Genomic DNA, 24,460 nt, shown 5'->3' with positions numbered 1-24,460 from the left:
GAAGAGAAGCATGTCCGGGCCAGGCCATCCCAGGGAGGAAGCCATGGTGACAGGACTGGCTGCGGTGGAGGCTCGTCCTCCACCAGGCGGCCTTCACGCCTGGGAGACACCTGTGCCGTGTGGGCTGGACTCCTCAGGGAGTCCTGCGGGGCCTGGACAGAAAGGCCCACCTGGCCACCGTGCCCACTGCCGGGCCGTCCAGCAGGCCCTCCACTGGGCGACGGATGGAGCGGGCTTGGACCAGAACCTCCCTGCTTCTTCCTGAAACGTCTCAGCACCAAAACATTTAAAACCATCAAACGCGGTCCGACCTGTGTCTACGACAGAGACACGGACACCCGCCTAGAAAGAGAGGAGCTCCCGCAACCCCTACAGTCCTGGGGACCCTGCCAGGGCCTCGCGCCCAGAGGAGAGGTGAGGGCACTGGCAGGCCGTCCTCCATGGCTGCTCCGTCCTATTCGCAGTGTAAAAGTCCCCATGTGCACATGTAGCTGCGTCCTGACTCACTCAAGCCTTTCTGCTTCGGGATCTGGCGGAAAACTTTAAAGTTGAGTGTTTAGACTAAATGCCCAAGCAGCAGAGAACACAAAGAGGGCTTCACACAGTCACCCTCATTAGGTAAAGGTCTGGCCTGACTTGACGCTTTCACACTTCCAACTTCAGGTAGTGAAAACATCGGTCTCTCATGAGTTCACACCACCTGGATATGAAAACTCCCGGACACTGATTTCCAACCCGCCCCAAATCAGACCAAGGTCGGTTTCCACCCCTGTTCCTACGAGGCTTGGGCCTCGCCAACCTCCCTCAGAATCGCACTGTTTGCAACAAGAGTGTGACAGGCCGGGAAGCTGCGTGGCAGTGGTGCTGCTGGGAATCCGTGTACGGGCCCGAGGGCGTCTGAGCACCTCATCGATCCCCACACGGTGCCCTGAGGCTTAGAGAGGGTGAGTATCTTGCTCGGGGTGCACGGCCAGTACACAGAGGCCCTGTCACTGCTACGCACTAGGTGAGGGTGGCCCCGCACGTCCCACCCCACAGCTCCCGGCCCGATCCCAGGGTCTCTGGCAGGGGCAGGATGGGGCCCTCCTGGGAAGCCAGGATGCACACAGCGACCGGCAGCCTCACCCACCCGCTGTGGCCCATGGCCTTGACGATGCCCAGGAGGTGGTACAAGGCGTCCACGAGCTCCCTCTGGCGCCCGGCCGTGATGAGGTGCTGGTTGTGATTCAGGACGTAGACCACGGCGTTCTGCACGAGCCACGCCTCCTGTATCATCTGCCCAATGTCGGCCGAGCGCAGCCAGCTGTTCATGGTGTACTGCGACAGGCCCTCTATCCAGGTCCTACAGAAGGCGTGCGTCAGGCTCTCCCCGGGATTAAGACCCTTCCCAAAGCGGCAGGAAGACACCAGTGTGAAGCCATCCCTAGAGCCCAGGGGTCAGAAAGTTGCCCTGCTGGGGGCTGCCCGCCACTCCCGCTGAAGGACCCAGCCTGCCCATCTCCTCCCACCTCCACCCCATCCGCCTGGCTCTCCCATCTCCCTGCTGGATGCCCCTCGCCCTGCCCCTCCCTGGCCGAGGACGGACCCCTGGCCGAGGCTTGCAGGCCGCCAGTCCAGCTCTGCACCTGCCTGTGCCCAGTCTCCCCGGCCCATCACACACAGGCTGCCCTCCTCCGTCCACATGGGCGCGTGGGACCTGCTGGCCTCAGACCAGCGCCTGGCAAGCCCTTTCTCTAAAGGGCCAGACAGTTAGTACCCTGGGCTTCGACAGCTGCATGGAGTCTCTGTTGTGTGTTTCTCGCTATTTAACTTCACAAACTTAAAAGCCATCAAAACCACCGTTAGCTCGTGGGCTGTACAAAAGCGGTGGTCAGGTGTGGCCTGGGCCCTCCCCCAGGCGTGGGGAGCCCGACCCAGTCGGAAGCGGCGGCGGCCCCTGGGGAAGGCTGCGGGCTGTGCTCTCACAGGCGACTTAAAACACCAGGACAAACCCCATCTGCGCAAAATCAGGGCCCTCCTCCCTGTGCCTCTCGTGGGCAGAGGGAGTCCGGCGGCATCCCCAACCCCTCCACAGCAGGCGGGTGTGCGGGCCCGTCCACTGGGTGCAACAAACAGGAGAGTGGCCCCTGTCCGCATTCAGCGGGAAGCAGCCAACAGCCTCGGCTCCTGCGACACCGCAATGCGGACTCTCACTCACCACCGCGTTCACCTCTCGAATATTTAATTTTAGATGAAACAATGGCTAAAAACTGTGGTTGTTTCCACAGCACCTCGATTTCATGATTAAACCGCACTTGGCATCTCACGTGGGCAAGTCTCTGGGGGTTCCCTGTGGACCCTCTTTCCATGCACATACTTCCCGGGACAGTTTCCCATGGCCAGCCCCGACTACCGCTTCCCTCCGCAGACACCAACTCCCTCACATCTCGTTTCCACCAATAACGAGGAAGACTAACCACAGCGAACAACGACGTGAGCTAGTGAGCCGTGCTGGACAGCCGGCCACTTCTCTCACGTGTCTGGGCGCGGCCCGCGGCCCAGCCTATGCCCCCGGGCCACACATGAGCGGTGCCAGGTGCATAGGACGCGCCCCCGCGGCTCCCCTACCGGTACGTGACCCACTCGGCGCTGTCCTCTGGGGACTCGGGTATGTAGCCCACCGGGTGCTGACTCAGGTCCTCGGGGGGCGTGGGATGGTCATTTAGCTGCACGCCCTCTGATCGCAGCAGGTGGACGGTGGCCTGCAGAGGAAGTGAGTGGAGTGGAGGAGAGGTCCCGGGAGCACAGACCCAGCGCAATGCCCCCAGGGCCTTCCCAGCCCCTGGGTCCTCCCTGCCTGCAGCGACACTTCCCCCACCCCACGCCGCTGCTTCACCCATACACGCTGCATCTCAGAGAGAGACCGGCTCCTTTCGAGAGCACAGCCTGAGCCCCCAGGGACACAAACGTCCCCTTGTCACACCACAGGCGTCCACGGCAACCCAGTCCCCGTCCCTCCACGGCTGTGCACGGAAGCCCTGCAGGCTGACAGGACCAAGGACGGGGGGCAGGTGGCCTTGCCTGCCTCCCGGGGGTGATGCCGGCTCCATCCCTGGCTCCGCGGTCACCTGCCCCCAGCTCTCAGCATGGCCTGGCCCTCAGGAGGCGCTCAGCAAACCCTCACTGAACAAGCCGGGGAGTTCTGTCCAGGTTACCCCATCGACCCCCAAAATAAACAACCTCGAGTGGCCCCAAGAATCCCGAAGTTACAAAGTATCACCAAAATCACCACCACGTGCAGGTGCAGGGATGCCAGTGCCAGCTTAGACCCAGCTCAGCCACCTGGCTGACGCTGGGGTCTCTGCATGCTCACTGCAGGGGGCGGGAGTGACCCCAGGTCAGGGCTGAGGGGGGTGGTCGCCAGCAGCCTTCAGCGGCCTCTGAGGGGCTGAGATGAGAACACACGCTCCTCCCTTACAATGGGTTCAAAGTGCTTTTGAAGCTATCCCCATGCAGAGGGCACTCCCAAATCCAGTAACCATCAGCCTGCAGTACCTACGTCACCGTGGATTCACAGTTCAAACATTACTTCTAAGGAAAATTAACATCTACACCCCTCACGATACATTCTGATTTATGTCTTTCTCCCAGAAAATCTCCCAAGAACCCGGGAAAACTTCCCTAAAGGACAGGCTCCTTCGGGAGCAGGGCTGGGGTATAGGGCCACGTCCGTGCAGAGGCAGGTGACACGGGGGCCGAGGGGCCGTGGGCAGGGACGCACCTCAGCGTTGATGAACCCCACCTCCGCGAACTCGCGCAGCAGGCTGGGGGACACCGGCCTATGCAGGGTGGCGTCTGACTGGCCCGAGGAGTCCTGCTCCGCGCCGTCCCCGCCCTTCTTCTTCTTCCCTGGAAACAGCAGAGCGGCAGGATGCTCAGAACCCGAACAGCCTTTCAGGGAACGCGGCGCAGCCCCGGGTGCGGCGGCGGGGTCTCTGCGAGGTGGCACTGTGCCCAGGAGGGGCTGGCAGAAACCTCCCAAGCGCAGGGGCCCCACGGGGTGGCGAGGTGTCCCCAAAGCCAGCTTGGCCATGGCCAGTCTCCCACCGATTCCCTGACAGCTGGGCTCTTGGTTCTGTTTGCGCTGTTCTGCCCCTCAAGAGGCCCCGGCCCCGCCCCCAACACCCAGGCCCCGGGCCTCCTGGGACTGCCTGCAGGCCCCCCCATCCTCACCGTCCGCAAAACCAACCTCTTCCAGAGACCTGCAGGCCGGACTCGTGCGGACCCAGCGCTGACGGGGTAGCCGGCCCAGGCCCACGCTCTGCCCGCAGGCCCCCGCCTGCAGCCCTGGGTCCCCTCGCTGAGCCCCGCGGGCCCCGCAGCAACCCCAGGTCGCCTGGGGAGATCCCGCCAGTGCGGGCGCCCAGGTATGGCCCCGGGGCCTACCTCGCCTGAGCCTCGCCTGCCGCTCCACCTTGCCGACGTCATACGCGAGGCAGAAGCGGCTGGCCGTCCGGCACACATCCCACACGCCCTGCTTCCGGGCCACCTTGGCCAGCTCGGCCCAGATCTGTACCCTGCACAGGTGCACGATGAGCTCTCTGCTCGGGAGAACCGGCGCAGGGCTCCTGCCACGAGCCCAATAGACGTCCCAGCCTGGACGCGAGGCGACGGGCAGACCCGCGGGGGTGCTGCCCGGGGCCAGGCGAGGGGGCGGGCAGCGGTCCGGTGCCCCCGCCGCGACGACCCAGGAGCCCCCGCACGCCCCCCGGCCACCGCCCACTCACCTCTCCTTGGCGTTCCGGCCCTGCAGGCTCTGCACGTGCCCCGCGGCCTCATCCACGCTGAGGGAGTGGTGCCGCGCCTTCGCGTACAGGTAGGTGAAGCGGCCCCGCTTTTCCCCGGTGGAAACTGAGGGTGGACAGCGGGACGGGGCAGTGACGCGGCGGGTCCCGGGTCAGGGCACGTTCCCGCAACCCCAGCGCGCAGGACTCTGGACGGGTGTGGTGGCGCCTCCCGGGCGTCTTTTGACCTTTTCATGAAGATTAGGTCCCGCTAGCTGTGCCTTTGTAGGGGAGGGGCGCCGGGCACCAGGGGCAGCTGGTGCACAGAACGACCCCCTCTGCACCCGCCAGGCCGGCCCCAAGAGCCTCCACCCGCGCCCAGCACAGTGGTGGCCTCTGTCCCCACGGCCCCCCACCTCCAGGAGCCAACTGGCAGGGACCCCGCGGAAGGCCCCCGCCTGGCCAGGTACTCCTGCCCGGCCCCTCGCCGAGTGAAACGCACCAAGAGAGCCCGAGCGTGTCCGGGGCGGCTGCCCACTGGGCCCGTGCCCCTCACACCCAGCAGGACAAGAAGGAAGCACGGGGTGGCACTACCACGCCCCGGACGGGGTGACAACAGGACCTGGTGACGTGTGGCGGCCACAGAGACAGCACAAGGTCCGTGGCCCACCGAGGCCAAGGGTCACATCCTAGAGCCATCCCCCAGTCCACATCCCAGATCCACCACACTGGCCACCGTGGGCTCCCTCCGCGGCTCCTATCTGCAGACGGCAGGGGCTGCCCGGCTGAAGGCTGCCGGGGGAGCCAACATTAAGGGAGCCCTGGGCAACCTCAGGTGGGACTCTGAGAGGAAGGGCGCTGGGGTGCTCCAGAGCCGGGCGCTAATCTGCCATCTGCAAGGGTTCGATATACTTGGGGGTAATGCAGAGAAGCCCAGGACCCCCATCCTCGAGGGGGACAGTGGCATGGGGGCAGTGCCCCCTAAAGTATACGAGGAAGCCCTGACCCCCAGAACTCCAGAATGTGGCCTTGTTTGGAGATGGGTCTTACCAGGAAAAATCAAGTTAAAGTGAGGTCATTAGGGTGGGCCCTAATCAATTATGACGGGTGTCCTTAAAAGGGGAAATTGGACACAGAGAGAAACGGGTGCAGAGGCAAGCCAGCCGTGTGGGTCCCGGAGACAGGCCCAGGCGGCCCCTCCCTCCAGCCCCTTGGTCTCAGGCTTCGGGCCTCCAGGCTGTGTGAGCCTCCCCCCTCGCCACGGGAGGTGCTCTGTCGCGCAGAGTGGGGACAGGAGGCTGCACACCAGCACCTGAGGCCCGTGTGGGCGGAGGTCGAGGGCGGGTGGGTTCAGGCGTGTGTGCGCTGCTGAGAGAGCCTGCACACCTTTGGCCTCGTTCTCACTGTCGAGCACGATCTGGAAGGTGTCAGGGGCCAGGGCCAGGCCCGCGGTCACCAGCAGCGCCCGCTTCTTGCGCACACTGTCCTCCGGCATCGCTTTCTTTGCCTGCGAAGGGTAGATGGCGTGATGAGCACCCACGTCGTCCAGAGCAGCTCCGCTGCCCGTCTCTGCTGAGCGCTCCTGGCCTGACGGGGCCCCGCCCCGGATGCCTGCCCTCCCCAGGCGCAGAGGCCCCAGGGCCCAGGTCCGGGGGGGCGGGGCGCACCTGCTCAATGGCCAAGGTGGCCTTGTCCTCGGTGCGCTCGGGGACCTGGCACGGCGTGGCGCAGAGGTGCAGGCGGTTGAGGGCCATCCTGAGCGTGTCCTGGTAGAGGCCCAGGGTGTCCAGGAGCACGGCCTTCCTCAGGTGCCCCATGGCAGGCTCCAGCCGGTCCGCACCCTCCTCAATGTACGCCATCTCCATGTGCACTTGGCAACGGAACAGGACCATGAGGCTGCGGGGACAGACAGCATTGCAAGAGCCCGGCGGGGCTGTCGCGGGACACCCCTGGTGCCTGGTTTTCCAGCCCCGCCTTCTGCCCTTCGTTACCCCAAGGACCCACGGAGGACCAAGAGGTGGTCCCTGCAGACCACAGGAGACCTCGGAGCCCACAGGCGCACCAGGGCCAAGGAGCGGCAGCTGGGCCCAGCCGGGCTCCACGCTACAGAGAACGACTGCGGCACGAAAGCCAGGTGGTGGGCTCAGCAAACGCGGGGCGCCCGACGCTGCGTCTCGTCCAGCACCCCGGGAGGCTCCTGGCGAGGCCAAGCAGGTGAATTTAGCACAACCGAAGCCCAGGCTTTGCCTCAGCGGATGGGCCGTCTCGGCTCTGCTCTGAGTTCTCTCCATCTCATCGGCCGAAGCACACACTCCCCTGCTCAGAACGCCTCTCGTGGACCCGTGGCCCTGCCTGGCGTTTGCTCCTGCTGCTGCCTCTGCTGGAGCCTCCTGGGCTGGGCGGGGCTGGAGACGGCCGTGTCTAAGCTGGTAACACAGTCTCCTCAAAGCCCTTCATCCACAGCACGCAGAGCCCCATGCCACAGCCTCCACCCTGGACGTGAGCATCAGAAAAGCCAACAAATTTGGTCGAATTAAAGTTCTAGGAGACCCATGAGCCGACCCTCAGCCACGGCAAGGCACAAGCGTCACACGCTAGGCCCGTGACCTCAGGGAAGAGCACGCAGTGCCCAAGGCGCCTGGAGGCTGGCGCTCCGCTGCTCGGGGGCCGGGAGTGGTGGGCAGGAGAGGGCACCTGGTTGATGCCAAGGGTGAGGTCTGCGCTCCCATCAGGGAAGCAGGTTCCACGGACTCTGCCCGGAAGCCTGGACAGCAGCCAGTAATAGGCCACTTTCTTCTGTGTTGAGGCAGCGGAAGAGGAGGCCCACAGAATGGGAGCTGGACCAGCACCGAACTGTGTGCTCTGGGCAGCCTGACCCTGAATCCATAATGCGAGACTCATCCAGGGCTGGACCACGCGAGGAGCCATCTGAGGCAAGCTGACACCACAGAGAGAGGGTTACACAGCGGAACAGTCCTGGTCAGGGATAACCCGGCAGGCGGAGAGGTCTACACAGCAGAACAGCCCTGGTCAGGAGCAACCCGGCAGGCGGAGAGGTCTACACAGAGGCACAGCCCTGGTCAGGAGCAACCCGGCAGGCGGAGAGGGCTACACAGCGGAACAGCCAGCGTCAGGAACAACCTGGTAAACCATTGGCTCAAGGAAGCCACAGAGATGATGGTGAGTAAGCACAGCAGACTCGAATGAGAGACTCCGTCCCTGTCAAAACAGGATGAATGGGACCAGATGAAAAGGATTAGAAATGAGTAATTTTCAGAGTTCCTTCTGCTTCCAACTGTGATCAAGTCTCTGCCACGAGTATCCACTGTGAAGCTGGACCAAACACAGCACTGGGTCTGAGCAGCACAAGCCTGGGGTCCCTGGAGGCGGGAACTCAGGAAGGAGCCCGCACCCTGCCTGGAGACAGTGTCCCGTGGCATTACGGGCAGAGCACTGGGCCCAGAACCAGGGCACCTGCCGTCCACAGGGAGGGTCTCTGCTCTGGGCTGGGAAGGCTGCTCCAGGCTGGAGAAGAGGAGCCGGGTACCAGAGCAGCTGTTGCAGGCCTGCCCACCAGAGAGGAGAGAGCTGGGTATCCCTCACTCACACCCCAGATGTCAGCCGAGCCCACGGAGATCGCGGGTGCAACTGGGCTAGAGGTTGAGCCCCACTGAGACAGGCTGGAAGACACTGTAAACTTCCAGAGATATGGCCAACAAAACAAGAAGCCAGCTCTCAACCCGTAACTGAAGTACCCAAGAGAACAAAAAGCAACACTCTCTTTAAAAAGATCACAGAATCCACAGACTCCACAGTGCACCAACCACAACATTCGGTACACAATAAAAAACTACTGGACATGCAAGGAAACAGGAAAAGGTAACCCACAGTCAGAACGTAAGAGGGGCCAGATGCTGGGTTTTTATCAGAAACTACGAAGGCCAGAAGAAAATGAAACAACCTCTTCAAAGGGTTTAAAGAAAAAAAAATCTGTAAACCCAGAATCCAGCAACTGGTGAAAATAATCTTCAAAGATGAAGGTGAGGTGAAGTCATTTTCAGATCAACAAAAGCCAAAAGAATTCATCACCAGCAGTCATGCATTACAAGAAAAAAATAAAGGAAGTTCCTCAGGCTGAAATAACAGCAGAAAGAAACTTGGATCTGAGGGTAAGAAAGAAGAGCGAGCCTGTGGGATTGACAAAGAAGTGGGCAAATATAAGAGACTATTGATTTTCTCTGTAATTTTCTTTAAAAAACCACTGGCTGCTAAAAGCAAAACAATGACCTGTAAGATGAGGCCCATAACACATTGAGAAGTAAAAGACATGCCAACAACCACACAAAGTGGGGTAGATGACGGGAAATGCGTGAGGTTTTCCCTTTGCCGGGTGGGAAGCACCACCTCACACAGACTTAGCTAAGGAGGATGTGCACTGTTATCCCTACAGCAATCCCCCCCACCCCAAGGGTACAGTGGACAAAAAAGCTGATAGAGGAAGTAAATCCAATGGTAAAAAATTCAATTAACCTCAAAGAAGGCAGGGAAAGAGCAGCAGCAGAACAGAAGGGACAACTGGAAACAAATGATGAGATTGTAGACAAGTTCAAAGCTACACTAAACGCAAAGAGACTAAACACTCCAGTTAAAAGGCAGAGATTATCATACTAGACAGAAAGAAGTGAGGCCAAACTACATGCTATTAAAAGCTGTGTTCTACACTTTAAATTGGAAGATCCACAGAGGATGAGAATTGAAAGGATGGAAAAAGAAATGCTTCAGACGGGCCCAGATGGTTTCACTGGATTCTATCAAACATTTAAGGAAGAAAACACCAAGATTGCACAAACTCCTTCAGAAAGCAGAGGAGGAAGAATCCTTCCCACCTTCCCAATTCATTTAATAAATTCAGCATGACCTTGATGTCAAAACCTGACAAAGACATTACAAAAGAAGAAAATCACAGGCCAACGTCCTCATGAACCTACACGTAAAAATCCTTAACAACACGCTGACATATGTCAGGACCATGCAGAGAATGCAAGGTTGGTTCACCACTCAAAGTTCAATCAGCATAATTCACCAGATTAAAGAACAAAAGAGAAAAGTCACAGACCTTTTAATAGATGCAGAAGAAACATTTGACGGCACTCAACACCCACCCATGATTAAAAAACAACACAACGAAGGGACATTAACAATGTTTGTATTCTATTGTGTGCAATTATATCTCAATAAAGTTAATCAGAAAAAGAGCTGTCAGAGGAAAAGAGGGCAACTAGAAGACATTATTTTTAAAAATCAGGCAAATATGAAAATAAACTAAAAGGATATTTTGGAAGAAATAGTCATTAAAATTTAAAAACATAGGCTAAAGAAAGGAAGGAAAATTAGAGAATTTGTAAAATAAAAGAGTACTAATGGCCTGGAGGAAATCTGTCAGAATTCAGCGTGTCACACATGGGGGGTGGGGCCGTGAGCGTGGAAAGTTCGCTGGGGGCGGGGTGGGGGGGGTTGGTAGCTGGGCTAGGAGCCTGTCATACATCCCCATGGGATTCCAGAAGGAGAAACTATTTTCAAAATGGGTAAAAATCCCAGATTTGAAGAGAGATGCAGCTCTTCACAGCCAAGACCCCCAGGTGCCGGCAGGAAATGAACCATACCGGAGACCCTGGGGACCCCCCTTGCCCACCCTCAGGCTGACAACCAGGCCCCTGGCTCCCCTGCCGAGACCCCTGTTCCGAGGGCTCAAGTAGGCGACGAAACCCAACCCTAATTAATCACAGGAGCAGACGGGGCAGGGCAGCTCTCCCCACCGCCCCTCCCGGCGGCTGCAGCCCCTCCTGGGTGACCCCCCACAGCTCCTCTCTGCCCACACACCAAGTCCCCGTCTCCCAGACCCCTTGTCTGCCAGGGACCAACTGCAGCATCCCCATGGGCTGCGACCCCCAGCCGGGGGGCCTCACTGCCTCACCGCCCACTCCACCTTCCCTCCTGCGCCTGTGCCCACAGGCCCTGTGCCCTGCCATCCCCCTGCCATGCAGCCCAGGACCCTCCTGACAAAGCCCTATCTCCTCAGCCCCTCTCGACCTCAGATGGGCGCCGCCCGGGTGCCCCCCAGCCTCCCCCCTTCAAGGCCCTGCCCCCCGCACTCCAGACACACCTCCCCCACGGCCTGCCGGCCTCTCAAGCTGGCCCTTCTGCGGGGAGCCGTGGAGTCCTGCTGCCCTTCCTGCCCACTTTTTTGGGAAAATGAGTTGGACTTCGTCCTTACCCCAAGGGTCTCCCGCCCGCTTGTCTCCCCCCGCGGGGAGAGCCCAGGACCGCCACCTGTCCATCTTCTCCAGGACCTCCGCGAGGCTGGCCAGCGACTTCCGTAGATGGTGCCGCAGGTCGTGCTGCAGCAGCGGGAGGCAGGTGTTCCACTGCGTGGCGCACACCACGTGGATGACCCGCGGGTCGCCCAGGCGCACAGCTCGCCGGAGCACCATGTCCAGTCTCTGTACTATATTCAGCTGGGTCTGCACAAAAGACAGTGGCCCATGTGTGAGGCTGGGGGCAAACGCGCAGCACAGGGCGAGCCAGGGCAGCCCCGGCCGACCCTGAGCCCAGGAGGCCGCAGGGGGCGCCCAGGCCCACAGTCTGAGTCTGTCCGTGGAAATGGCCTGCGGTCGAGACCCTGCCTTAGAACGGGCTCTGCGCCCTCTGGGTGCGTCTCTCCTCTGTGAGCCCATCTGAGCGAAGCTGCTGATCTCCTGGCCCTGTATATTTATGGGGCCCACGCCCAGTGACGTCCAGTGAACAGCTCCTCCAGGCCGTGCCCCACACGCCCTGCCCAGCAGACAGGCGCTGGCCGGCCTCAGCCTGTGCAAGGGGCCTCACCAGCTCCATGCCTCCCTCAGCGCCCGCTAGGGCTGCCTTGCCGCCTAAGCTCAGCCATGTCCATGGGCTTCTGGCACCTGGGGGCCTCCCCTCGTGCTGCTCCCAAGCCACAGGGACCAGCTCAGGCTTGGGGTCCAGACCCTGTGACTCCTGCCTGCCAAGATGTGTCCATCAAGGCCTCATTGAACCGGTGCCCCTGAAGGGCCCCTGGCCCGAGGTCCGAGGCCGACAAAGGCAGAGGGACACAGCCCTGCAGTCTCTGTGCCACCACCAGCCAGCACCAGCACGCGGTCAACAGGTAGCCCACGACCTCCCTCGAGAAGATCAACGCCGGCAGGGGCAGCCACCTGGGCAAGTCCAAAGGGAACACGCACATCCCCCAGGTGGCCTCGAACTCGCGGAGCCCCGGCCCAGCTGATCGTCCCCTGGCAGAGCTCACGGCACCGACGCTGCCTCTCCTGCTCCAGAGGGGCAGCACAGCCCGGCTCCAGGGCTCCAGAGAGGGTCCCAGGAGCTGAGCCAGGGGGCGGACACCTGGGCCCCAAAGAAATGCCAGCCGCCATCACTCTGTTTCAGGGTATTTTGGTTCCCTTTTTCCAACTGCAGGATTCTTATTAAAGAACATAAATGATTGCTGGATTCCTTTTCGGGCGGTGGCTGCTGGACCAGCTCTGACTGCATTACATAGGATGCTGAGCTCACATGGTCTGTCACTTTGCCACCGTGTTCACCAGGCTGCCGTGCGCCAACTCCTCAGAGAGACAGCTGCCTCCTCAGTAAATACCAGTGGAATATTCTAGACAAGTCAGGGATTTCCAAAGGGGGCAGCGAGGGAGGAACGCTCGTGTGGGTCCTCTGGACCTGCCCTCCACCCTCCCCGAGGTCCCCCTTCCCCCATCCCGTGATGACCTCACCACTTCACTGGAGCCCCTCTGTTTCCCAAGCCCAGCGAGGCCGACAGCCCCGCACTAGAGCCGGGGCAACGTGTGCCTTCCTGGACCTGAGTCAGGATGGCAAAGTGCTCTCATGGGGACTCAGCGATCACCAATGGCAAGTGTTATCAGTGTGCTGGGGTGGGCCGCTCCACACAGGCCGCAGGAGGGCTTGGCCAGAGGATGGTCCCACCCCAGCCCCTGGCCCAGAGAATGGGCTGCATGAACCCAGACGTCCGGCAGGCCAAGGTGGCCCTGGGAGCCGTGGGGGGTCCAGCTCCGTGCCGCAGAGGAGGACGGCAGCCGGCCTCGGCAGCTGGGGGACACCCAGGCCCCTGGAGCTCCTGCCAGAGAGGCCACAGTCACGGGTGGGAAACCAGGGCACAGGGGGCTGGCCCGTGCCTGTCAGGTCTCCCCCCCAAACCTGGCACCAGTCAAATCACAGGGTCCAGGGAACCTGCACAACAGTTCAGCATCTGCTGCGGCTCCCAGTCAAGGACTTACCTCCACAGCCTCTCGGGTGTAGATTTTCATTTTATTTGCAAGTCTTTCAGCTTCCAATTCATACTCCAGGCATTCGATTTCAATTAGCTCCCCGGGATCCTGCGGGGCACAGGAGTTGCTGTGTAAGATGGAGAGTTTTAACGAAAGCGATCACGCACATTCATTAACTTCAAAGACCATTTAAAAATATGACTCGTGTACTAGGTAGAAATTCAACAAATAAAAATTAGATGATACAAATATATATAAGAAAAACTTCAAATGTTTCCAAAAGATGCAAAGATTTGAATGAGAAAGCTAGAAAAAAATTGTTTTTCACCTTTGATAGTTAATTTCACTGGACACAGAACTTTTAAATAACTACACCAACTTCAGACAAACGCTCTGTTATGAAACGGCTGATTTCTTTCTTTGAATCCCTGCCGGGTTTGGACGGGGCGTCCTGCTGGAGGCGGCGGGGTGGTGGGGGCCTGGGATTTGCTGGGTGGGTGGCTGACACACACTTTACTTCTACAAACTGCTCAGCTCTTTTCCCAGGGGCTGCCGTTTCCCGTCCCGCTCCTGGCCATCTGGGGCGGCTAGTCTCCAGCTTAGCCGTCTACTAGGTGTGTGCTTGTGAGATAACAGCTCACAAAGTTTCCTCTTATTGTTTTCTCTTAACGTTTTCCCCAGAAGTTTTATCATTTTCACTCACCTTTTGGTTTATGATGCATTTTGAGTTGATTTCTGTCCACGGTATGAAGTGCAGGCCGATGCTCGCGTTCTCGCACGTGGTTGTTTCCTTGTCCGGTACCATTTGTGGATGAGATGCTCTGTCACCCACCGGAAGCCTCTGCACCTCATGCAAGCTGGAGGCCCCGCGCTTGTGGGTCTCCTTCTGCACCCTGTCCTGTCCCTCAGTCTCTGTGAGTCTCCACGTCAAGGCCACCCTGTCTCAACCATGGAGACTTTCTATCAGGTCGTGCTCGTCTTCTGACATCGTTCTGCTTTTTCAAAGCTGCTTTTAGCTATTCTAGATCTTTTGCATTTCCACATAAATTTTATACTCAGCTTGCCAATTTTTGAAACACTCCTGCCGGGACTTTGATTGAATCGCATTGAATGTACAGTTCAATCTGGAGAAAACTGACATCTTAACAATATTGAGTCTTTTGATCCATGTTGTTATCTTTGCTTTAAATAGCCAATTATCTTTTCAAGAGATTTACAGATTTTTCCGTCTCTGTGTGACTCATGCGGCTCCCCTTGCTGGTCCTCCTCACTATTTGTGTGGATCCAGATTTCTGCCTGCCATCATTTTCCTTCTGCTTGAAAAAGTCCTTTAAAATTTCTTGTAGTGTAAGTCAGACTCTTTCAGATTTTGTATATTTTAATAAATACTTATTTTGCCTCTGATTTTCAAAGATATTTTCCCTGAGTGTAGATTTTTTAGGTTGATAGTTTTTTTGGTTTTGTTTTTTTATTCTTTTTCGGTACGCGGGCCTCTCACTGTTCCGGCCTCTCCCACCGCGGAGCACAGGCTCCGGACTCGCAGGCTCAGCGGCCATGGCTCACAGGCCCAGCCGCTCTGTGGCATGTGGGATCTTCCCGGACCGGGGCATGAACCCGTGTCCCCTGCATCGGCAGGCAGACTCTCAACCACTGTGCCACCAGGGAAGCCCGGTTGATAGTTATTTTTAATTTTATTTTAATATTTTAAGGATGTTGATCTTATGTCTTTTGACTTGTATTATTTCCTACAAAAAGTTTGCTGTCATTCTTCTCTCTGTTCCTCAGTACATAATTTCCTGCTCTTTACAGACGATTAAATTTAGAATTTTGAGCCGTTATTTCTTAAAATATTTTTTTTCTGTCCCCTTCTTTCTCTATTCTTCAGGGACTCTGATTACATATACATTAGAGTCTGCTTCAAGTCGTCCCAAGCTCACTGATGTTCCCTATATCCTCCTTAGTGTTTCTCCTTTCTGTCTCATTTTAGATAGTTTGCATTACTATACCTTCGAAAGTCTGCTAATGTTTTTTTCTGAAATGTCTACTCTGCTTTATTTTTATGTAAAAATTTTAATTTAGGTATAATTGACAAATAAAATTGTATATATTTAAAGAGTGAAGTGTACAAGCATAGACATTGTGCAATGATTCCCATAATCAAATGAATTCATACATCCATCACCTCACATTGTTATTGTTTTGTTTTCTTTTTGGTGAGAATGCTTAAGATCTTTCTTACCAAATTTCAAGTATACTCTACAAAATTCTGAACTGTAGTCACCAAACTGCACATTAGATCCTCAAAACGTATTCGTCTTAAAGCTAAAAGTTTGTCCCCTTTGATCAGCACCTCCCCACTTCCTGCACCCCCAGGCCCTGGCAACCCCCAGGCTATTCTGTTTCTCTGTCTGGCTTCTTTCACTGAGCATATTAATCCACACTGTCACAAATGGCAGGATGTCCTTTCTCATCGCTGAATAACACTGCATTACACACACACACACACACACACACACAATTTTCTTTATCCATTCATCCATCAACTGACACCTAGGTTGTTTCCACATCTTGCTTTTGTGAATAATGCTGCAGTGAACATGGGGGTGTAGGTATCTCTTTGAGACCCTGATCTCATTTCCTTTGGACGTACACACAGAAGTGTGATTGCTGAATCATATAGTAGTTCTATTTTTAATTTTTTAAAGCACTTCCTTACTGTTTTCCATAATAGCTGTATCAATTTACATTCCCAACAACAGAACACAAGGGTTCCCTTTTCTCCACATCCTCACCAACACTTGTCATCTCATCTTTTTGATAACAGCCATTCAAACAGGTGTGGGGTGATACTCACTGAGGTTTTGATTTTATATCCCTGATGATGTTGAGCACCTTTTCATGTACGATTTGAGTATCTTCTTTGGAAAAATGTCTATTCAGGTCCTTAGCCCATGTTTCCCATTGGATGATGATGATTTCCTACTGATGTATGAGTTCCCTATATATTTTAGATATTAAACCCTTATCAGATACATGGTTTGCAAATATTTTTCTCCTATACCATAGGTTGCCTTTTCATTGTGTTGTTTCCTTTGCTGTGCAGACACTTTTTAGTTTGATGTAGTCCTACTTGTTTACTTTTGCTTTTGTTGTCATATTCAAAAAATCATTGCCCAGAACAATGTCAATAAGTTTTTGCCCTATGTATTCATATAGGAGTTTTACGATTTCAGGTCTTAAAGTCTGTAATCCATTTAATTTTTGTGAGTAGTGTAAGGTACGGGTCCAATTTCATTCATCTGCATGTGGCCAGTTTTCCCAGCACCGCTTATTTAAGAGGCTGTCCTTTCCCCACAGCGTTTTCTTGTTGCCCTTGTCAAAGATTAGTTGACATTATGTGTGTGGCCTTATTTCTGGGCTCTCAATTCTGTTCCATTGGTCTGTGTGTCTATTTTCATACCAGTACCATATGTTTTGATTACTATAGCTTTGTGGTATAGTTGGAAATAAGGAAGTGTGATGCCTCCAGTTTTGTTCTTCTTTCTCAAGAGTGCTTTGGCTCTTCCGTGGTTCCGTACAATTTTTTTTTTTCTATTTCTTGAGAAATGCCATTGGAATTGCAATAAGGATTGCATTGAATCTGTAGGTGATTTTGGGTAGTATAGACATTTTAACAATTTTCATTCTTGCAATCCAGGAACATGGGATATTTTTCCATTCTTTGTGTCTTCTTCAATTTCTTTCATCAATGTCTTCTAGTTTTCAGTGCACAAGTCTTTCAATTCTTTGGTTAAATGTATTCTTAAGTCTTTTACTGTTTTTGATGCTATTGTAAATGGAATTGTTTTCGTAATTTCTCTGTCAGATAGTTCATTTTTAGTGAACAGAAACATAACCAATTTTTGGATGATGATTTTGAATCCTGCAACTTAACTGAATTTGCTCATTAGTTCTCATGGTTTTTGGTGGGGTCTTTAGAGTTTTCTCTGTATAAACAGGTTATGCCAAATGCAAACAGAGACACATTTACTTCTTCCTTTCTGATTTGGATGACCTTTATATCTTTTTCTCGTCGGACTGTTGTGGCTAGAACTTCCAGTACTATGTTGCACAGCAGTGGCAAGAGTGGGCGCCCTTGTTTCATTCTTGGTATTAGAAGAAAAGCTTTCATTCTTTCACCATTGAATGTAATGTTAGCTGTGGGCTTGTCATATGTGGTCTTTGTCATGTGGAGGTACATTCCTTCTATACCTAATTTGTTGAGAGTTTTTATCATGACAGGATGTTGAATTTTGTCAAATGCTTTTCCTGCATCTATTAAGATGATCATATATTTACCCTTCATTCTGTTAACGTGATATATCACATTTATTGATTTGCCTACATTAAACCATCCTTTCAACCTCAGGATAAATCTCACTGATCGTGGTGTTTGATCTTTACAATGTTCTGCTGAATTCAGTTTGCTAGTATTTTGTTGAGGATTTTTGCATCTGTGCTCATCTGGGATATTGGCCTGTAATTTTCTTTTCTTATAGTGTCTTTGTCTGGTTTGGTATCAGGGTAATGCTCACCCTGTAAACTGAATTGGGGAGTGTTCCTTTCTCTTCAATTTTTTGGAAGAATTTTTGAAGGATTAGCATTAGTTCTTCTTCAAATGTTTGGTAGAATTCACCAGTGAAGTCATCTTGTCCTTGTTTGGAGATTTTTTGATTACTGATACAATCTCCTTACTCACTGGTCTATTCAGATTTTCTATTTCTCCATGATTCAGTCTTGGTAGGTTGTTTGCTTCTGGGAATTTATCCATTTCTTATAGGATACCCATCTTCCTGGCATATAATTGTTCACAGTAGTCTCTATGATCCTTTGTATTTCTATGTTATCAGTTGTAATGTCTCCTCTTTCATTTCTGATTCTGAGTCTTCTCTTTTTTTCCTAGTCTAGCTGTTTGTCAATTTTGTTTATTTTTTCAAAAAACCAGCTGTCAGTTTCAATGATCTTTTCTATTTGTTTTCTGGTCTCTATTTCATTTGTTTTTTGCTCTGATCTTTGTTACTTCCTTCCTTCTGCTAACTTTGGGCTTTGTTCTGTTTTTTTGTTTTTTGTTTTTAGTTCCTTGAGGTATAAATATAGGTCATTTATTTGAAATCTTTCTCTTTTCTTATTGTAGGTGTTTTCGGCTATGAACTTCCCTCTTAGGACTGCTTTTGCTATATTCTATAAGTTTTGGTATGTTGTATTTCCATTGTCCTATGTTTCAAAATCTTTTTTTCCCTTTTGATTTTTTCTTTGTTCAGGAGTATGTTGTTTAATTTCCATACTTTTGTGAATTTCTAGCTTTCCTCCTGTTGCTGATTTCTGGTTTCACACCACTGTGGTCAGAAAATCATCTTAAATTTGTTGAGACTTGTTTCATGATCTAACACAGGGGTCCCCAACCCTTGGTCCGTGGACCAGTACCAGTCCACAGCCTGTTAGGAACCAGGCCGCACAGCTGGAGGTGAGCGGCAGGCAAGCGAGCGAAGTGTCACCTGCCGCTCCCCAGCACTCGCATTACCACCTGAACAACCCCCACCCACCATCTGTGGAAGAACTGTCTTCCTTGAAACTGGTCCCTGGTGCCCAAAATGTTGGGTACCGCTGATCTAATGTATGATCTGTCCTGGAGAATGTTCCATGTGCGCTTGAGAAGAATGTGTATTTTCCTCCATTGAATGGAATGTTCTACGGATGTCTATTAGGCTCATTTTGTCTAAAGTGTAGTTCAAGCCCAATACATACTTATTGATCTTCTGTCTGGATGATCTATCCATGTTGAAAGGCGGGTATTAAAGATTCCTACTATTGTTGCATTGCTGTCTATTTCTGCTTTCAGATTTGTTAGTATTTGCTTAATATATTCAGGTGTTCCAATGTTGGATGCATATACATGTACAATTGTTATATCCTCTTGACAAATTGATCCATTTATCATTAATGATACTATTGATGCAAAACTGCAAAAATCACATCATCTCAACTGTATGAATTGCACTTAAAAAAGACTGAAAGGAAATTTACCAATACAACAATTTAGGCCCTCCTGGTGAGGGGCTTTTGAATTCCTTTCCCGTTTTTGTTTTTGTTTTTTTGCCTTTCATGTCAAGATCACAGTGAGTAGGGGTGGTGCACCCAGTCCCTGACCACCTACTTTGCTGTCCATCTTCTTCAAGTCTGAGAGGCAGTCAGAGGTGATCTCCCCACATTTCAAGATCAGAGAAAGATGAGCTAATTCAAAAAGCAAAAGAATTCTGGAAACAGAAACAAAACAGCATTGGGTCAACAGGAGACAACAAGAAACACCCACCTGTGGGTAGAATAAGTCTTCAGCTGTCATTTGCGGGAGGCAGGAATAAAATGGAAGAGAAGAGAAATCCTATGGTGAGGGTCCCTAAGCCCAGCCCCCTCTGGCCCTGACACAGGATTTGGAGGGACTTCCACTGACTCAGGGCAGGTGCAGGTGCAGCCTGATGAGGGGCTGTGAGCCCTGGGCATCACCATTTGAGCCCTTGGTGGGGGGCAGGGGTGACAAGAGACAGACACACATTTCCTCGGGGCCGTGACCAGAGCACTCACAGTCACCAAGTGCCAATCGTGGTCTTTGTGGAAATCAGCAGGTTGATGCTAAGATGTGCACGGAAATGCAAAGGACCTAGGCTCTCCTAAGCAACTCCGAAAAAGAACAGTCAGAGGACTAAACTGCCTGATTTTAAGACTTAATATAAAACTGCAGGAATCAAGGCAATGGTTCCCAGCCTGACACCATCACGTCTTGATGAGGCAGTTCTCTGCTGGGTGGGGACCCGTCCTGCACACGGTGGAGTGTTTAGCGGCACCCCTGGTCACCAGCAACGGTGGCCACCAGCAGCGTCCCCAGACATGCCAGCCTCCCTTGGGGATAAGCCAACACCTCCCTGCTCTTTCCGAGGCAGGCGTCATAACCTGACTGTGGCTGGACCACACGGGCTGCACTTGGTCAGCTCCTCTCAGGCCCGCAGTCTCACCCCCGCCTCCTTCTAGTGACCGCGACCCAGCTTCTGCCCACTCACAAGGAATGCGTCCAAAGCAGAGGAGCCCCGGCAATGCTAACCCTTGCCTTCACCTGATACGAAAACTGAAGAGTGCCCTGTGCTGACAGTGGTCACGGAACCCCCAGGGGAGGTAGACCCTCGGTCCCACTGGTAGTCAGGTGCCAGTGTTAGCTCTGCCCCTTTAAGTCCTCCTTAAGTCCCCTGCGCCCCTTTTGGTGGCTCGGAGCACAGCTGCGGACGCCTCTGGATTGTTGTCCGCAGACCGGTCCTGCCCGTGTGTCAGTCCCCGCAATGAACTTCCTAACTGCACTTTACAGAGCTGCCTGCTTTGTTTTTCAGTCTCAGAGACGCTTCTCAGCCGGGAGAACATTATCCAACACCTCCACCTCTCAGCACCCACCCCGGAAGCAAGCACCCTGTCCGCTGCAATAGGCGCCCTCCCGTCTCCCTTCACGGGGGTGGGTGCAGGTTCCTGCCCTCTGCCCCGACCCGTGCAGCCCGGACCTCCAAGCACCCTGGTGGGGCCTCCAGACCCACAGCCCCTCTGACCTCCCCGAGCTCCAGCCACCTGGGCCTGTTGTGCAGGGAAGAAGGGAGAACCCACACAGGGAGCCAGCACTGATTTTCAGTGCTTTTTCGGTCTTAACCTCACAGAACTTTTATTTCTACCCGAATTCTAGATACAGACGCTCAGGTGGGGAGGGGTCAGCGGGCGCCTCACAGACGGCTGGAGCCTCAGGGCTGAGGAAGGACCTGACCCCACAGACAGCATCTCCAAGCGGCTGAGCCTGTGACCCAGGCCAGCAGGGGCCACGCCCCTCCCAGGCCTGGGGAGCAGCTGGGCTGAGCACTCGGGAAGCCACATCACAAGCCACATGCAGTAACCTGGCAACCGCGAAGCCACAGGCCCACAGGCGGGGTGGGGGAGGGGGGCGTGTGGCGGGCGCAGGAGCAGGGGCGCAGCTGGCTCCGTGCAGGCCACATGCCGGGGCTCCTGGGGGAGCCAGGTCAGCGCCCACAGACCGGGCTGCTGGGCCAGAAGCGTGGGGACTCCCTGACGGGTCCAAATGGAGCCTGGTCCAGGATGCTGGGGGATGAACGTCAGCTCAAATTATTCTTATCTTAAATAAAACACAGCTGGGGACTTGCCTGGTGGCGCAGTGGTTAGGAATCGGCCTGCCAATGCGGGGGACACAGGTTCGAGCCCTGGTCCGGGAAGATCCCACATGCCGTGGAGCAACTAAGCCCGTGCACCACAGCTACTGAAGCCCGCACGCCTAGAGCCCAGGCTCCGCGACAAGAGGAGCCACCGCTATGAGAAGCCCGTGCGCGGCAACGAAGACCCAGTGCAGCCAAAAATAAATAAATAAAAAAATAAAAATAAAACACATCTGTACATCAAAAATTGTTTTAAAAGACCTAAAAAGTAAACATACTGACACAATTGATAACTATACTGGAATTGGAGGGCTCAAATTTTGAAACAGAAAAAGCTTTTGCAAGTCCTTAGTAAAATGATTTACAACCTACTTTTTAAAAACTGGGCAAAAGAAATCATTGGAAAATTAACGAGAGGAAAAAAAATGTCCATAAATATATGAAAAAAGTTCCACTTCGCCAGCAGGGAGTGGACCTGCAGTGGAGTCAGTGCAGTCCTAGGAGGTGGGGCAGGTGTCCTGGTGTCATGTGGTCCCCTCTGTCCCCACGGTCCCCCCTCTGGAACCTCCCAGGGCCCCTCAGGGAGGCTGTGCCCAGGCACGGGACGAGCAGGACCTGCTCTGAGTTAGAGCAACTCAGAGAACCTGATGAAAGAGCTGAACTGGGGGTACATTCCAGACCCTTCTTTCAGCCTCTGGCTCAACTACAAGTTCCCAGGAATCCGATCCAGGACTGAGCTCTGAGCAGTGCTCGCAGGACTCAGGCAGCAGAGAGCTGACAACGGAACTGCTCAGGGAGAGGCACGCTCCTCTGCGGCTCAACTGTGAGGCGTCTATTCAGAAGGTGTAAGATGGTGTCGTAACTTGAAAAGCACTTGTGATTAGAAGTCGAATTTGACCTTTAAAAAGTACGATGTGAAGTTTCATAACCCAGGTGCTGCCAAGCAGTACACACCTCAGGACATGAAAAGACTAGAGGGAAACACTGACACCTCCACGATGCCTGACACTTGCTTCCGTAATGATGGTTGTGTGGTTTTCCACATTCTCCTATAGCTACGAAATGCTGTACATAGATGTGAAACTGCAGAAACATAAACACTTACTTTTCCTCTCTGACCGAAGGCAAGTTCTGGTGATCGTAATAACTTAAACATTTATAGGTATCCTTCAGAATTTTGTTGGTATCTTCAGATAAATCATTTTTATCCAGTTTTCTAGAATATAGATTGATTTAATCAAATATTAAATAACCAAAAGATCCTGTCAGATTTCTTTAAATTATCCTAAAAAAATCTGAAGTCCATGAACTTGTGTCCTCACTGAACAGAAGGTCTAAGGTAACACCTTCTCCTTCTCCATTCTCCTGATGACCTCTCACGCCCTCCTCCCTCACTGCCAGCCCAGGCTCTATCTCCCTCCATCACTAAGGACGGATCCCGAGGACACCGTGCACAGGCCCTGTACCCAGAACGAGTCCCACACCAAGAGCCCACCGAAAGGGAGGCTTGGCCCTTCCCATCTGCCCAGATCCAACCCAGACCAGCACCTGCCTCCCCCTGGACAGCTGTCCTCCCCACTCACACCGGGATCTTCTCACTCACACGCTGGAATCTCCTCACGCACCCACACCAGGATCTCCTCACACGCCGGGTTCTCTTCACTCACACACACCGGGATCTCCTCACCACACACACCAGGTTCTCTACCATCTATTTCCCTCTCGCCACAGCAGGTCTCTACCTCGGTATAATCTCCCCCATGCACTGTCACCCAGTCCCATGAGGGTCTCACCCACGACTACTCTTTTTTTGTTCAAGCTCATGGCCAGGTCTCAAGCTTCCTCTGGCAGGGCCAACTGAAGCATCTGACATGGCTGCCGTCCCTCTCTTCTAAAACCACCCTCCTCACTGCTGACGAGCTGCACTAACTCTGGCATCCTCCCCGGAGCTCCTCAGTAAAGGGAGGCAAGGCCGAGCCGCCATCCAGCCTCACCATCCCTGCACGTGCGCCCCGCCCACACCCCCACCCCCCCCACCCCCCCCACCCCCCCCACCCCCCCCACCCCCCCCACCCCCCCCACCCCCCCCCACCCCCCCCACCCCCCCCACCCGCCCCGGGCACAGAGACTGGTCGGCGCCCATCCCCCTTCCCAAAGCACTTACGCTTTTAGCACATTAATCTGGAAAGTGACAGACAGGCTGACAGAGCTTCTCTCTTCTTCCTCTAACTGAAGCTCATCCATTAATTCATGTCGGACCTGTTGTAAGATGAAAACAGAATATTAACAGAGATTTGAGCAAATAATTAGGGAAAGACCAGATATCTTATTTAGCTATTATTTTACAAACATTCCTCCTTTAAAAGTAAAATTCCGTAATTAACAATTATTTTCTCATTTATTATGCTTTATGTTTAGTTTTTCTTATACAATTTGATTCCTATATAAAAAATTAATAGGTGATGAATGCTCTTTACACACTGTTGCCGTAATTACTTAAATTACTAATTTTCTGCTCACTTTTTTAAAAATTCAGTGCTGTTAAAAAGGAAATACTCAGTCACAACGAAGGAAAAGATTTTGTTTTGCTCTGTTCATGCTGGTACATATGTATGTATGTTTTTGTATCTCTCAGTGGATGGTCTTGTCTGTTTTTTATACATAGTTTCCTGAACAATGGCTTAAGAAAATACTTCTTTCTACAGTTTGGAATATTCCAACTTACCATAAGAGCAAATATTTGTCGATACTTCTGTGGCGCATTAGCCTTGATGAACGGGGCTGCAGTGGCACAAAACTTCGCGGCCTCCTCGTTTCTTCCAGCTTGTAGATAACACTCCAGAAGCTCCCTGGATAATACAGAAATCGTCCATATTAAACCTGGATGAAGTCATTTTCTGCTGCAAACGCCTAATAACCCGGTTATTATATTTTCATGTTTTACAAATTTCAGAAAGATGCAGGGATTGGCCAGCTCCTTACCCCACGCCCAGTATGGGGCTCACTGAGCTGAGGCCGGGGCTGGAAAGCTCAGCCACTGCCTGCAAAGGGAAAGGGGACTGTTTGGCTGTGAGTACCAAGGACTCAAACAACGGTGTTTTACAGAAAGAGCATAGTTTTACTTATTTTCGGTTAAAGCCTCCCCAAATAACTGTAA

At 53.4% G+C, this 24,460-nt stretch overlaps 1 protein-coding gene across 1 annotated transcript in view; it reads right to left on the bottom strand.

The window, feature by feature from the left end:
- Nucleotides 1-24,460, bottom strand: part of CFAP46 (cilia and flagella associated protein 46) — a 90,537-nt gene that overhangs the window by 62,061 nt on the left and 4,016 nt on the right. The window contains exons 6-18 of the mRNA XM_073793776.1: nucleotides 24,029-24,152; nucleotides 23,468-23,562; nucleotides 22,409-22,519; nucleotides 19,266-19,365; nucleotides 13,082-13,180; nucleotides 11,094-11,284; nucleotides 6,431-6,659; nucleotides 6,150-6,270; nucleotides 4,767-4,890; nucleotides 4,426-4,556; nucleotides 3,761-3,888; nucleotides 2,608-2,741; nucleotides 1,130-1,342 (exon numbers count right to left, since the gene is read on the bottom strand). Coding sequence (XP_073649877.1) covers nucleotides 1,130-1,342; nucleotides 2,608-2,741; nucleotides 3,761-3,888; nucleotides 4,426-4,556; nucleotides 4,767-4,890; nucleotides 6,150-6,270; nucleotides 6,431-6,659; nucleotides 11,094-11,284; nucleotides 13,082-13,180; nucleotides 19,266-19,365; nucleotides 22,409-22,519; nucleotides 23,468-23,562; nucleotides 24,029-24,152 — 1,800 coding nt within the window. The remainder of the gene's footprint in view (nucleotides 1-1,129; nucleotides 1,343-2,607; nucleotides 2,742-3,760; nucleotides 3,889-4,425; nucleotides 4,557-4,766; nucleotides 4,891-6,149; nucleotides 6,271-6,430; nucleotides 6,660-11,093; nucleotides 11,285-13,081; nucleotides 13,181-19,265; nucleotides 19,366-22,408; nucleotides 22,520-23,467; nucleotides 23,563-24,028; nucleotides 24,153-24,460) is intronic.

The sequence above is a fragment of the Tursiops truncatus genome, chromosome 16 (genome assembly GCF_011762595.2).
Source record: "Tursiops truncatus isolate mTurTru1 chromosome 16, mTurTru1.mat.Y, whole genome shotgun sequence".
Lineage (NCBI taxonomy): Eukaryota > Metazoa > Chordata > Mammalia > Artiodactyla > Delphinidae > Tursiops > Tursiops truncatus.
The sequence above is the reverse complement of the archived record's forward strand: the minus strand, read 5'-3'. Positions and strand labels throughout refer to the sequence as shown.